This window comes from Condylura cristata, unplaced genomic scaffold, assembly GCF_000260355.1.
Source record: "Condylura cristata isolate star-nosed mole 26May11 unplaced genomic scaffold, ConCri1.0 scaffold00013, whole genome shotgun sequence".
Classification (NCBI taxonomy): Eukaryota; Metazoa; Chordata; class Mammalia; order Eulipotyphla; family Talpidae; genus Condylura; species Condylura cristata.
This window is the reverse complement of record NW_004567114.1, coordinates 6,704,662-6,718,785: the sequence shown is the minus strand read 5'-3', so window position 1 is coordinate 6,718,785 and position 14,124 is coordinate 6,704,662. Positions and strand designations below refer to the sequence as shown.

General features: G+C 56.2%; 1 protein-coding gene across 3 annotated transcripts in view; it reads left to right on the top strand.

Moving 5' to 3' along the window:
• The window catches only part of IFI27L1 (interferon, alpha-inducible protein 27-like 1), a 22,128-nt gene that overhangs the window by 3,741 nt on the left and 4,263 nt on the right, over nucleotides 1–14,124 (top strand). For 2 of the 3 annotated variants that reach the window (XM_012724559.1, XM_012724557.1), the window contains exons 1-2: nucleotides 9,892–9,993; nucleotides 13,640–13,690. The exons of the other annotated variant lie outside the window; for it this stretch is intronic. In XM_012724559.1, the coding sequence (XP_012580013.1) occupies nucleotides 13,684–13,690 (7 nt within the window). In that variant the 5' untranslated portion in view covers nucleotides 9,892–9,993; nucleotides 13,640–13,683. Of the gene's footprint in view, nucleotides 1–9,891; nucleotides 9,994–13,639; nucleotides 13,691–14,124 lie in introns of those variants that run through there. 3 annotated transcript variants of the gene reach the window in all.

Sequence of the window (14,124 nt, the reverse complement as noted above, 5' to 3'; positions counted from 1 at the left end):
CTGCAGCACCTGTCCCCTCAGCAGATCCTGGGGTGCAGGGGCAGCAAAGGCAGTCAGGTGGGGGGTTCCTGGGTTCTCGGGCTTCCGGAGGCTCAGGTGTCTGGCTCCACTCCTTGCCAGTCACCCAGGGTCTCTGTCACCTGCTCTCATACCTGTGCTCTTATCTCCCAGGGATGGCTGGATTGTCTATAGCAACCAACTTCATCCTGGGAGCTGCTGGGTCAGCTGCTGGGTCAGCTGCTGTGGCGCTGCTGTTTAAGAAGTAGTAACACTGCTCTCTAAGCAATGGTGGCAGCAGGAAGCAACCACAGGCTGTTCCCCAGGGCTCCAGGGTTCCAGAGGACAGGAATTCTGGTGTCTCCAAAAGTATTCAAAGCAGCACAAATAATAAAGATGAGATTCTGTGACCCACCCTGAGTGTCTGCTGCGCCGGGCAGCCTGGTGGGGCCTCTGCGGGCGGTGCTGGGAGGGGACTTGCAGGAAGAAGCCTGGGCTGCTGGGGTAGCACCAGCTCGGCTGCCAGCACCTGACAGGGGCAGACCCGCCCTGCCCAGGACTCAGGTCCTGCTGCGTCACCACCTAGCAGTCACAGCCCCGCGGGTGGGGTGCCGATGGGGCCCTGCGTGCGCTGGCCGCTGGCCCTTCTCCACGCCGGCAGCGGGCTGCATCTCACCTTTGGGGTCCTCATTCCCCACCAAGGCCACAGCTATTTTCCTCCCTGGCGTCCAGTGGCTGCTGGGTGAGACATGCACAGGGTCACCCCTCTGTCTTTAAAGATGTCGCTGAGTGTAGGTGGTGTAGTGTTTGACCCATCTTTGCTTCCAGGTATTTTATGGTTTCCGTTCTTATGTCTAGGTCTTTCATCCACTTTGAGTTGATTTTTGTGACTGGAGTGAGGCAGTGATCTAGTTTCATTTTTTTTGCGTAGTGTTGCGCTTTAACCCGCTGTGCCACCAGGGAGGGCCCAAACTGTTTTTATTTTTAATTTACATTACAGTTCTTATAAAAATATAATAGCATACTTATTTTATACTTCAATTATATTTATTATTTAGGAATCCATCCTGGGTGTTCCTATTTTCAATACTACCAATACTACTACCATAAAGAACTTAATGCTCAAGTCCTTTGGATCAGATAACCATCCTCCTCCATTATCTGTCCCTCCATGACCCTGACCCCATGACCCCCAGATCTTTTGTTCAAGAGCTCTGTCTACTTTCTATACTGACCCTCTATATCACTTGATTTTCTTCTCTTCTTGGGCCTTAAATTCCCACTCTTATGTTTTGCTACACTGGTAGTGAGTCCACAAAATATTAGGCTCCGCCCTCAACCCTAATAAGCAGAATGTACTTTGTGGGTAAGGACTGGCCCTAGCAAAGGACATTGGCAGGAACCCTACTTAATCTTTAACCTTTCCTTTAGATAACTGTCCAGCTGCAACTGTCCACCTGACCTGCAGCTCAGGCCTGAGCTAACCTGACCTTAGAAAGCATGGATTATATTCCCCAGGGCCATGGCAAGGGGTTCTGTGTGTTTAGTGAAGAAGTTCAGTTCCTTCTGTGGGACAGGAAAATAATGGCTGAGAAACATCTGGGGGCCACTTTCCCCTGCTAACACAGAAGAGAGCAGTTATTCCAGGAAGGTCATGATCATCCTGGGACTGACACCCCTGGTTTACTGGTGCCTTCCAGACCTGAAAATTAAGAAACCTCCTCAGGCCCCTCGCATTCCTTTTCTTTCCTGCATAATATTCCTCCCCACATCATTGAGGAAACGGTTTCTTTTTTTTATTCATATAGAACTGGGGTACAGGTCAGAGATACAGAGATACGGAGAGGGTGAGAGGATTCACCAGAGACAGAGCAGGGAGCAGAACAGGCAGACAGACAGAGTACACTGCTGAGGGGAGCAGCGGCCGGACCAGGAGAGGTCTGCCGCACCATGTGGAGCTTCTCCTGGGGCAGGCAGAAATCGAACTCATGCAGAAGTGGCTTAAGCTTCTTAGTGCTGTGCTTTAACCTGCTGCGCCACCAGGGAGGGCCGGAAACGGTTTCTTGTGGTGAAGTCACATGTTAATAAGGAACTTCCCATGTGAAACTGGTGATCCAGACTGAGCACAAATAACACCACCCAGTATGTCAGTAATGTGGTCTCTCTCTCTCTGCCTGCTGGGACATGTGCAAGACGTGTAACTTTTTTTTAAAGATTTATTTATTTTTGCATACAGAACTGTGGTACAGGCCAGAGGCGCAGGGACAGTGAGAGGATTCACCAGAGACAGAGTGGGGAGCAGAAGAGGCCGACTGACAAAATACACTGCTGAGGGGAGCAGTGGGCGGGACAGGAGAGGTCTGCCGCGCCATGTGGGTCGCCTCCGGGGCAGGCGGGGATCGAACTCATGCGGAAGTGGCTTTAGCTTCTCAGTGCTGTGCTTTAACCCGCTGTGCCACCAGGGAGGGCCAAGACATGTAATTTTTAAACCCTACAAGAAATAAACCTTTTTTCCCCATTGTTCCCTGAGTTTTCATAATTATCCTTTCAATTGTATCCATTGCATTTTTCAGCAAATTTTAGTCACTGCATAGAGCCCACAAGGCTACTCCGAAGCAACTGCGGTTGGCTCACAGCAGCACAACAGTTCTCTCTGCTGCTCCCTCTCCTCCTCCATCAACTCTTTCTGCCTCTTTTAAAACTAGCTCTGAGGTTGTTAACATGCCGCCCTACCGAGTTTATGAACTGGAGGTTGGGCACAGTGAAGCCTCGCTCCCTGCCTGTGAATCTCAGCTGAGAGAAATGAACTTCCACCACTATTCAGAAATGTCTGCCCTTCCTTCAGTCAGAGTACATGTGTAAACTCGTGCTTATGGAGAAGCAAACTTACATTCTGGCAGTGGTTACATGCGGGCAGCGAGGCAGAGAGAGGCAACTGGAGCAAGTTGGGGCCGTGTGCACTGCCTTTGTGATGGCACAGAGCTCGAGCTGGGAGGTGAGCGGCGTCTGTGGTGTCATTACTGATGGCTCTCCGAGTGCCTGAAGACACTCCTGTTATGCACATAGAGTAGAGGCTGTAAGTGGGAAAGAGGAGGCAGGTGTGTGCCTGGCTTGTTCTACTGGAGGCTGTAGGCGCTGAGAAAGGTTGGCACTTGCTATGATCTTAGGGTCCAAGAACTGATTGGAAACTGATCTCTACAACAGTGGATTTTCCCAATGACGGAAGAAGAGAATCCAGTGGCTATAGTTTCCGTTTCCAGAGAGAAGAAAACGTATCCACTGGCTGCCTGCATCTCTGTGGGGCCATGCTTCATTGGATTCCTCCTCATCCCGTCTGCGTGCACTCACTCCCACACTGACCCAGGCTCGCTCTCTCGCTCTCTCTCTCTTTCTCTCTCTCTCTCTCTATCGCTCTCTCTCTCACACACACACACACACCCCAGGGAGATGTGCTCACAGTATCTCACAGGCCAGAGTGCCCTCTGGACTCTGACTCTTCCTCCTAAGCTTTTCCACCTCTCTCACCCAACTTCCTTCAGGCTTGAGGATCCGTGCAGGAGCCTACAGCAAGGACAGAGTCCTAGACCCTTGAGCCCCAGGACACAAGGCTAGATGGAGGCAGGGAGCCCTCTGCTCTGGGCCAGAGCCTGAGCAGAAAGCCAGGGCCAGATGCTCCCTGGGGGCTCCCTCTGGCTGAGCAGCCCCACCCCAGCTAGGTCCAAAGAAAGGAACAACCTTAGACTCCACCCCCTCATCTTGTCAGCCCGCCCCCCTCCCCCGCAAACAGAAGGTGGAAGCATGCCAGGGAGAGCCAGGGCATGGGGCATGGGCTTGCCGGCCCCCAGCCGCCTGTCCTGCTGCACTACACCCCTGACTAGCCCGAGGCCCAGCACAAGCCCTGCTCTTCTTCACCTGTCTGTGGTCTGTGTCCCTCCTCCAAGTATCCCCTCCTGCCAAGCTCAACTCTTCCTTGGCAGGAGGGAACCTGAACCTCACCTGTCTGTGGGGACACACTGTAAAAGATCACTTCACACCACCCTTTCAGATTCTGCTTCTCCTGGGGAGATGGGGGTGACAGTGAGGGTTGGCAGGGGCTTGTGGTCAGCCAGTACATACCAGCCAGGGAGCTGGTCCTGGCTTCTCCAGAGGATCTCCCCAAGCAGAGGACCCCCCCTTTTCTCCTGTATGCTTGGGACTCTGGGTGCTATCAGGCCTGGAGGCGTTTGGGGGGATAAGCTTTGGGGGAAGAATCAGAGTCAGAGGGTGTCCCTGCCTTGAGGTGCTGTGATGGATTCTCCGCTATATGTAAGTGTGTGTGTGAGTGGCTCAGTGTGTGTGCTTGTATGCGAGTATGTCAGTGTGTGAGAGTTTGTGTCAGTGTGTGTGCATGTGCATGAGTGTCTGTGAGTGTGTCAGTGTGTGTGTCTGCCTGTGTCAGTGTGCGTGTGTGTCAGTGTGTGTCTGTGAGTGTGTCACTGGGTGTGTTTGTGAGTGTGTCAGTGTGTGTCTGTGAGTGTGTGAGTGTGTGTCTGTGTGTCTGTGAGTGTGTCAGTGTGTGTCAGTGTGTCGGTGTGTGCGTCTGAGAGTGTGTGTCTGTGAGTGTATCAGTGTGTGTGTCAGTGTGTCTGTGAGTGTGTCAGTATGTGTGTCTGTGTGTCAGTGTGTGTCTGTGATTGTGTCAGTATGTGTGTCTGTGTGTCAGTGTGTGTCTGTGATTGTGTCAGTATGTGTGTCTGTGTGTCAGTGTGTGTCAGTGTGTGTCTGTGAGTGTGTCATTGTGTCAGTGTGTCCGTCTGTGAGTGTGTGTCTGTGTGTCAGTGTGTGTCTGTGAGTGTGTCAGTGTGTGTCTGTAAGTGTGTCAGTGTGTGTGTCAGTGTGTGTCTGTGAGTGTGTCAGTGTGTGTCTATGAGTGTGTCAGTATGAGTGTCAGTGTGTGTGTCTGTGAGTGTGTCAGTGTGTGTGTCTGTGAGTGTGTCAGTGTGTGAGCATGAGTGTGTGTGTCAGTGTGTGTCAGTGTGTGTGTTTGTGTGTGTGTCTGTGAGTGTGTCAGTGTGTGTGAGCATGAGTGTGTGTGTGAGCAGAAGGAACGACGAGGAGGCCCCAGTGCACCGTCCTCATGACATGCGCCCTAAAATGATGTGGTACGAATTCCCTGGCTCCTGTGCTTAAGTGTCTCCTGCTAATTTGGCATCGGGGAGCTCCCCACGGTGGGCAGTGGTGCTTATCCGCCCCCCAAAGCCATCCAGCCCTCCCCTAACACAGTCCATCTGTACCCCCAAACCCCACCTGTGATGCTCTCTGGGGCCCTGCTGCTCACGGAACTCACACAGCCTGTCTCCCTCTGAACCCCCTTTCTCAGAGGCCTCCCCAGTCTTCACAAGTGGCCCTGTGAGCGCTGGTCACCCGCTGTGTCATGGCCTTCCCACTGGCATCCTGGCCCCTCCCTGGCCTCCCATGTGGTTGGGCAGCAGGTCTGGTTAAGTGGGAGGGGCAACCTCTGGCTGGACTTTCCTCAGTGGGTGAGTGTTCCTGCAGGGGCTGGTGGGGGTGGCAGGAGGTGGGGTGAGCCCAGAGCCTGGTATGGGACACCCAGGGAGGGCAAAGGGTGACCTGTCCTTCAGCCTCTCCGCTCCATCCGGTCCTTCCAGGGGACCGGCCTGGCCAGGGGGAGGCAGTTTAACAGGGGGGTCCCCAGGGAAAGGGGAGGTTCCAGGTTCCCTGCCCCACCCAAGGAAGGGTGGAACTGAGTAGGGAGGAGGATCTGGAGAGGAGCCTGAGAAGGAAGGAAGCAGGTTGGAGCCAGAAGGCAGAGACATGTGAACAATCTTTCTCTTGGCCCTGGACTGGGTGAAACAGATGTAGGTCAGAGACCCATGGGAGTTTCAGGATGGCAGCGTTTGTCTTGATTTTGATTTTGCTCTTTCCCTCCCAGCCCTTTCTGGCCACTTCTGACCTTTTTCTATGGACCGCTGGAAAGTGCTTTAGACTGTGCTGGGCTTTCAGGCCTTGCTTTGGGCCCATCCCTTTTGGGTGGACGTTACCCACGAGGGGACGGGTCACTTTGGGTGTCTGATTTAGAAACTCTGTTCTTTGTCTTTTCTGTATTGCACACTGTATTAATGTTCCTTTCCATTAAAGGTCTTATATGTCTTGTCTTGATGCGAAGGACGGCAGAACCTATTTGGAATGGGTAGGTTTGGGGGTGCCGGGGTGTCCTCTCCCTGCCCTGTATCAGCAGCACTGTGGGGGCTCCAGGAAAGGCTCCTTTCCCTCCTAACCTGGGTCCTCTGGGTCTGGCCCGAGGGTCTGAGCTGGGTCCTGCACTCTGGCTCCAGCCCCGTCCACCTGCCGCGCTCACATCCATGGTTTTGCTTGTGCGCCCTCACGTTCCTGCCCGGGGGTCCTGTGGGTCTCAGATCTGCAGCTCCTGAGTTCAGGCTCATTTTCTTCCCCTGGGGTCTGACTGCTGTCAGTGTTTGCTCCCCTTTGGCCTCCCACCCCCACCCCAAGTCAGTTCCTTAGCATGTTCCCCATGGATTCCTGTTGGGGAAGTTGCATGGCTTGCGTCAGATTCCTTTTTTGCAACACGGGTGTTATTTGCTTGTTCTGTGCGGACATGTCCACTAGGAGAGGGTGTCTCCTGGGCCCTCCCTCGCTGGGCACTCTGGACCTGCCCTCATGGAGGGGGCATCTCTCAGTCAGAGAGCTCAGTGCTGGAGAGGCAGCCTCCTGTCTCTTCCCTGGGACTGGGCCCTGGGCTCCCCCAGCCCTCCCTCTCCCCCCCTTTCCCCCCTCCCACAGACAGTGGGTACAGGCAGGAACCCACCTCCCTCCTTCCCCTGAGCTCTGTGTCACCCTCCCTCTTCCTAGGGAGCGCCCTGCATGCCTGGCTGGGGCCCCGGCTGGGCTCCCTGGAAGCCTCCTCTGCTGTGGCCCTGGCAGCTAACGGTTCTGGGTAACTACTCAGCACCCAGCACTGGGCTCAGCTCAGCAGGGACGGTGCCGGGAGGGCTGAGCTCCCACGGCTTCAGGCCCTGGATGTGCCAAAATAGGACCCCAGCTAAGCAAGCTCTTGCAAGGTGGCACCCACTGTCTGAGGGCCCCCAAGGTAGAGAGCTGGGAGGGCTGAGGCCCCTCCTGGGGCAGCAGGCAGGACACACAGCCCAGGGCCGTGCTTGGGAGAGGCGGAAGGCAGGGCTGGCGCTGGAGTCCCGGAGGCCCCCCAGGACGGTGGGGACCTGCAGAGGCTACTGTTGGAGCCTCTGGACTAAAGCGGTCAGGCAAAGTGGAGACGGAGATTCAGGATTTAATTCGGGCTTCCAAATGCCGGCCAGCTGGGACCATCACCCCCTAGAGAGTGAGGCCCAGAGAGTTACAGAAACCAGTGTTTATCCGCTGCCGGCAAGGAATGGAAACTTGACTGTTACAGAGATAACATTCTTAGGGTGGGTCCTAGGATGTTTGTCAAGTCTTCAGGAACTGATGGAGGTAGGAACGCAGGGAGGCATCACAGGGCTGAGTCACACACAGGAGCAACTGACACAGCCTTAACATCAAGGTCCTCCATGCCTGGCGCCCAGGTGAAGACAAGGACGTGGAGATGGAGATGAAGCTCACTAGGGAATCTCTGTCCTCTCTGACTCTATCCACAGTCAACAAACCCCGGCACAGGGAGTAGCCCTCCCGGGAGAAGTGTCTGTATCAGGGCAGTCTCTCCACCAGTGGGCAGCCGCCCCTCTGCCCACCTGTGACTCTGCCGGAGGCCTCCCCGCCCTCTCTCCCTCTGCGGGGCAGCAGCCTCCTGCCTGCCCGGGACCTGCACCTGCCAGGGCCTCGCTGCACTGACCCCCCTCAGCGGAGGCCGCTCTCCTAAGGCCGCCCGCCTGAACCGTGCAGGTCTCTCTCTGCCAGCCTGTCCCTTCCGGGGCAGCTCTGCCTGCCCGCCTGCGTCTATGCGAGTGTCTTTCCGCTCCTGTCTCTTTCTAACAAACTCCCTCTTTAAACATAACTGGGTCTCTGTCTCGTGGAGCATCTCGCCGCGTGCCGCTGGAGGGGAGCTCTGGTGAGACCTTTCCCATAGTGAATCCAAGGACCCTGAACTCAAAAGAGGACATCAGAACCATAGGACCGGCTTCCTACCTTCCTAGTCCTGTTGCAGACAGTAACCAGTTTTACAAGTTTTTTACCTTTCAATGCAAAGTTATTTGGGGAATTTCCTGTTGTGGCAAGCAGCAAGCAGAATACAGAAGCAAAATGTCATCAGACAGGTCCAGCACCCCTCCCCACGCTTCTGCTGGCCAGCCCGTCACCACCTCCAAGGCCAGCAAGAGAGCAGAGCAGCAGACAGTCCCAGGGGACCTGAGCCCTGGCCCCACCCCAGCCGGGGCCCTCTGTGGTCTGGTGTTCGCTGCTCACACCCCAGGTCTTCACTTCCTCCAGCGGCTTTCTGGGGGTCGCTGAGCCTCTTCCCTCAGCCTGGGGAAGCCTGACCCTGCCCAGGGCTGCTCTTTAGGGATAGTTGACCCAGATCTGTGCCCCTGCCCTCCTCCCCTTTCCCCACTCAGGCTTGTACAGTGTAGCTGAAAGGAGCCCACAAGAGCAGTGTTAGAAAAGAGGAGGCTTATTGGAGCCAGCTGCTGGACAGGACTCCAAGGACAAGGGGCTGCGCCAGGGGAGCGCAGGGGGAGAATTTACACCAAAGGGTAGTTGGGGAGGGAGGGTTGCAGCTAGAACAAGGAAGTCCAGGTCCAACCAGGCCGAGGGGACCCCCCCATCTGCACAAGCAGGAATGTGGGTAGAGTCCTGTTGCTATGACATCAGCCTCCTCCTGGACACAGCCAGCAGGCCCAAGGTCAGGAGGCCTTCTGGCCCTCGGATCTGCCTGGACTGGCCTAAGGAGGCTCTAACACCCAGGTGTGTGCAGGGCTGCCTGTGGCTGCATCACAGGGAGCAAGGATGGGTTGGAAGGAAGGTTCTGCTGGGCGTGGAGCATGGGGCGTGGGGGGACCACAGGCAGACCTTTACCGCTGCCTCTGTAATGGCACAGGAACACAGGTTTGCAGATTTAAGTTCTGCCTTCTCTAGGAAGAGATTAGTTTTTCCTACTATAGGCCTTTATAGAAAGTAATTTGTAGTTAATTATCTTTCAGAAGCACCATCTATCTGCTAGCGAACATGAGTCTCAGTTCCCCTCAGCCAATAAAAGGAAACTGAGAGTGACGAAAAGGAACGTGGTTTTATTTGTCCAGGGCAGCAGGCCCAAGTTTGAAAGGCCACTGTTCTGCTCTTTGGCAGGCTACAGGGTTATTTATACAAAGCTACACCCACAAGAAAAAGTCTGGGGGCACCTGGGCACGGGTCTGCACAGGGGAAGGAGCGGATGGAGAGGGGTGCAGGGGTCAGCAGATGGAGAGGCCTTTTCTCAGACTGTGTCACATCCAGGCCTCAGAGCCCCTCCCATCAATTAGCCTTTTGCCTAAGACACATTTTGTGGTGGCAGATTTCTGGTCCCTTGTAGGAAGGCGGCTGAGAAAAGAGCAGGAAGGATTCTCTTTTCAAATCAGACGCCGCTGATTTTATCTATCACGTTTAAATTCTTGAGCTGAGTGGTGAGAAATAAAGGTCTGTTTTACTAACACGTTTTGGGGGGACCTCCAAATCCTTCAGGCTGGGCACAGTGCACAGACCAGAAGCTGTGCGTGAAGAGGGGACATAGGTCTAGCTTGCTCTGCAATGGCAGCTGAGAGAGGATGGCACTTGGCTGAGGCCTTGGGATCCAGAAAGTGACTGAGAAACAGCCTCTACATCTGGAATTTTCCGTTTATGCTAACAGAACACTTTCGGTTTCCTTAGAAAAGAAAACTTATCCCTCTGGCTGCCTGCAGAGGGCGCCCGTGCCGCTCTCCCACAGTTACTTAAGGGGTAGCTGGAACAGCAGCATCAGACCACATCAAGGCTGCCGGGTCCCTTCCACGCGTTCAGATTCTGCTTCTCCAGGTAAGAAGCAGATGAGGGGTGGGCAGGGGCTTCTCCCTCATGGGGCCCCCGCTAGGAGGTGGGGCTCTGTGCTCTGTGAGCTCTGGAGAAGCCACAGACCGTTCTTTTGCTTCTCCTCAGGGCACTGGTAAGGCTTCCTGAGGGAAGGGACTCTAGCCGCCAAGGGGCCCCTGTCTCTGGCTCCAGACTCTGGAAGTAGGAGCTTGTTCTTGCTGCACTTTCCCAGAGTTCTAGAGGCAGGTGCAGGCAGGAGAGGCTGAGGGGAGACTGAGGAGCAGCCAGGGAGAGAGCTCCATGCCTCCCTCCTGCCCTCCCTGCTCAGCAGTGGAAGCAGCTGCCCTGCCCAGCCCCAAGCACCAGGGGCAGCCTTGGCCTGGGTGAGTCACTCCCTTTGCTGATGAGCAAGCAGTGTCTCCTCAGCTCTAAAATGCTTCCCTGATCTCCTCTTCCTATATAACGAGGCGCGTTCATGAGAGCAGGAACTCAGGGCATCCTGACTTGGTGTTGGGGTGCAGACACCTCAGTTGTGGGGCTGGGAGAGGAACCTGCAAAGAGCTGCTTCTGAAAGGCTCCCCAAGGTGGATGACTCAGCAATGAATGAGGCACTGGCATCGCAAACAGAACTCAGCCTTCAGGCTCCCTGGACAGCTTCTGCTCTCTCTATCCCAGGCACCAGGACCCTGGTGCTGCCTTTCCTATACAGAGGCAAGCCAAGATTAGTGAATCTACCAAGAAGTCAGGCCCCAGCACCCCAGCCCCTCTCAGCCTGGGAGAGCAGTGAGATGCTGAGCTTCCCACAGAGGGTATTAGACCATCTGCCAGGAAGAGCTTCTCTGGAGTCCAGCACGCGAGGGGTTAATGCGCTTTTGATTGCCTCCTGCCTGGAGAACTGGGCTGCTCAGAGGGCCCTGGCTGCCAGAGCCCCTCTGCCTGCTGGGAGGCTGAGTGGCCTGGACCCTGCTTGTCCTGCCCAGTCCAGTCTGTCTGGCTCCCTGAACTTGAAGCGAACTTGAGTTCAACTTGAATGTTGATTTTAGTCCTGCCCTAGCAACCTGGTTTTACCACCCAGACTGAGTGAAGAAGGTTGTGCTTCTTGGGCTGGAACCCCCAACCCAAGACAGAAAAGATATGCCCACATTCTACCTTGGGAAGGACCCAGCAGATACCAGCATGGGCCCTGAGTTCACAGAGCGCTGGCCAGGCAGCTCAGGCTGGGACTGCTTTGCAGCTGGGACAGGAAGGGGGCACAGACAAGCCCCTCTTGTCACTGGCCTTTTCCCTCTGCCACTCCCCCCACTCCCCGCCAGCACCCCTCCCCCCCCCAAAGCATGAGCTCCTGACAGAAGGGCAGCTTTGATAAGAACACTGGCCTCAGTTTCCCTCAGACAATGGAAGGGAACAGAGTTTGAGGAAAAAGAAAGTGGTTTAATTTGTGGGCAAATGGGGAGGGCAGCAGACCGGCTTCTGCACCCACTTTGGCAGGGTGCAGCATTATTTATACAAAGAGAAGAAGAATAGGGGGGAGGGGGAGGGGGCTACTTTTTCCTTCTGTGCAAGACAAACCTGTCAACCAGGGGGAAACTGCAGGAACCTGGGGAAGGGCAACTTGTTCATGCTGCTCTGGGAGAAGCACGTAACTGCATCAGCTTCCTCACCCCTGAGAGAAGAAAGGGCCCAAGGGGCCAACGAGGCCTGGCCAAGGGCTCACAGGCGCCATGACCCCTGTGCACCTGGGAAGGAGAGGAGGGTGCCCTCTGGGAACGCCCTCGGTCTGCCCTCCTGAGCTCTCCACAAGTTGCTGATGCCCCTTCGGCAGGGAAGCTCCCCCAGGCCACTTCTCAAAGCATTGGGATTAGAGGCTAAAACAGGAGTCCGGCGCCCCTTTCTGTGGCTACCACATGGCGCCAGCTCCTCATGTGCCCTGAGGCCCCGCCTTCCTTCAAAAGCCTTGGAGGAGCTGCTGGGGAGCCTGAAAGTCCCGCTCCCCTGAAAGTGGGCGTCCTGCCTGAGGGGACAGTGGCCCCTTTCTGGGTACTTCCTAGGGGACTTCAGCCATCCCCAGGCTCCCTGCCACTGCTCTCTCCACTGCCTCCTCCAGCAACTGGCCAGTGTCCAGGGATCAAAATGACTTCCCTGATAAATGCAACAATTGCAAATGGGTGCATTGATGCTGGCCAGGAGCCGGGAGGGGTACCCTTGCTCAGTGAAAACCATTTCCCTCCTGCCCCACCCAGATTCCTCTAGGCATTTCTAGAGCAAAAGGCAACCAAGAAGGAACACTTTCCAGCTGAAGAGGCTGCTGGCTTTCCTGACAAGTTCAGGACTGTCCAGTGCTCAGTGTCCTTGGCACCCAGCCAGCTCAGGGCAGCTGGATGGGGGCGCCCCAACGCTGAGCTGTGTTCTCTGCTGGGATTCCCAACTGCCTCCACCTGACTAGGGCCTGACAGGTGGGTCTTCCTGGCCAGCCTGGAGCCCCTGTGAGCCTCATCTCAGGGAAGGACCTGGAGCCAGCTGGCAGACTGCTGCTGTGTGCGCTCAGTCTCAGCCCTCTGAGCTCCTGAGGACAGGAGGGGGCATTTCTTAGGCAGAGACCCCAGTGCAAGGATTGAATGCAAGTGGCTCGCTGGGGAGGTGTCCTCAGGAGCCTCAACAGGGGAACAGGAGAGAAGGGGAGACAGGAGCTGAGAAGCAGGAGTTTGCCCTGGAAACTGGGGCTCTGTCTCCCAGGGGACTGTGGGACAGGCCTCAGGGAGACCCACCGGAGGGGGACTTCTCCCCCCAGTGCCCATCTACTGCCTGGTGGGGTACTCACACTGACACCTCCAGCCTGCTTTGCAGTCCTCCTGGAGGGCCCTGCAGAGAGCGGAGTGTTGGCTTAGGGTCCAGGGAGATGGGCCTCTCAGCTGTTGGGGTGCAGTTTGCAGGGAGACCCAGCGTGCAGGGCAGATCAGGGCACTGGAAAGTTCCCCACACCTGCCCCTACAGACGCATATCTGTGTGTCTTTAGCAAGGGAACTGCCACCCCACAGCCAGAGCCAAATGCCCTCAAAGCAACCTGTGACAAGACAGACCCCTTTGGGGCTTCCCATTAAGACAAACTGTTTATGGGGAGTAGCTTGCACTAGAGGTCCAGACAGCTGAGGGGAGGAGCTGGGTTTGAGCTGGGCTGGGGCTGTGCGGTTGCCCTGGTTACCTTCCCTGGAGCCCCAGGGTCAAGGCTGCAGGCCCTCCTCAGCGCACTTCTGTTTCCCCAGGTGCCGGAGGTGCCCCCCAGCTGCTCCGCAGTAGGTGCACAGGTGGCTGTCACCTGCTGGACTCCCTGTAGTGGGGTCGTGGGTTCTCCGGGCTCCCCGGCATCAGTCTGGGTGCTCTGTGCTTGGCCAGGGACTGCGGTTTATAATCTCAGCCTTCCCAGGCCTCTGTAGGGGTCCCTCTGTAGGGGTTCAGCGGTACAGGGCTTCCTGCGCTCCACCCAGGGAAGCTTAGGCCTCAGCTCCCAGCTCCAGTCTTGCTTCAGTGAGGGAAGGTTCTCTGAGTGGGTTGGGACCACCCAGTTATTGGAGAAAACTGCAGGGTGGCGTGACCTCTCTTGGGCCCTCTGGTCCCGTAGCTGACCACCGTGTGATCACCCCTGCTTCTTTTCCAGGTTGGAACAGCCTTCCCGGCCACCCTACAACCACTCGAAGAGCGATGGCAGGTAACTGGTCCTGGGCTTGCTGGTCCACAGGGCTCACCCACCCCTACTGCCTCCAGGCAACCCTCTAGGTCGTACTGAGGACACATCCCTGATGGAGTCAGTAGGCAGCCATCTGTCAGAGGGGCGTGGGTGCACCCTGCAGGTGAATGAGCGAATGATGCTCTGGACTAGAGGACTCTCACTGCGTCCCAGTCAGCCCCCCAGTGGGCTGGTGACGGGATCCACCATCTGCCCTCTCTGGTTCTTGGTGGCTCTGTTTATCTGAGGGCAGCAGAGGGGCATTAGGTCACTCTGGCGGCCGCGCAGAGGGCACATCTGAATAGGAGCTCAGGCCCTTCACGTGCTGGCCTGTTCCCCCCGCCTGCTGGCTCTGCTCCTGGTCAGCTGGGCTGGCTGGCTGCCAGGGAAAGTCTGTCCCCCGCACCCTGAGCTGC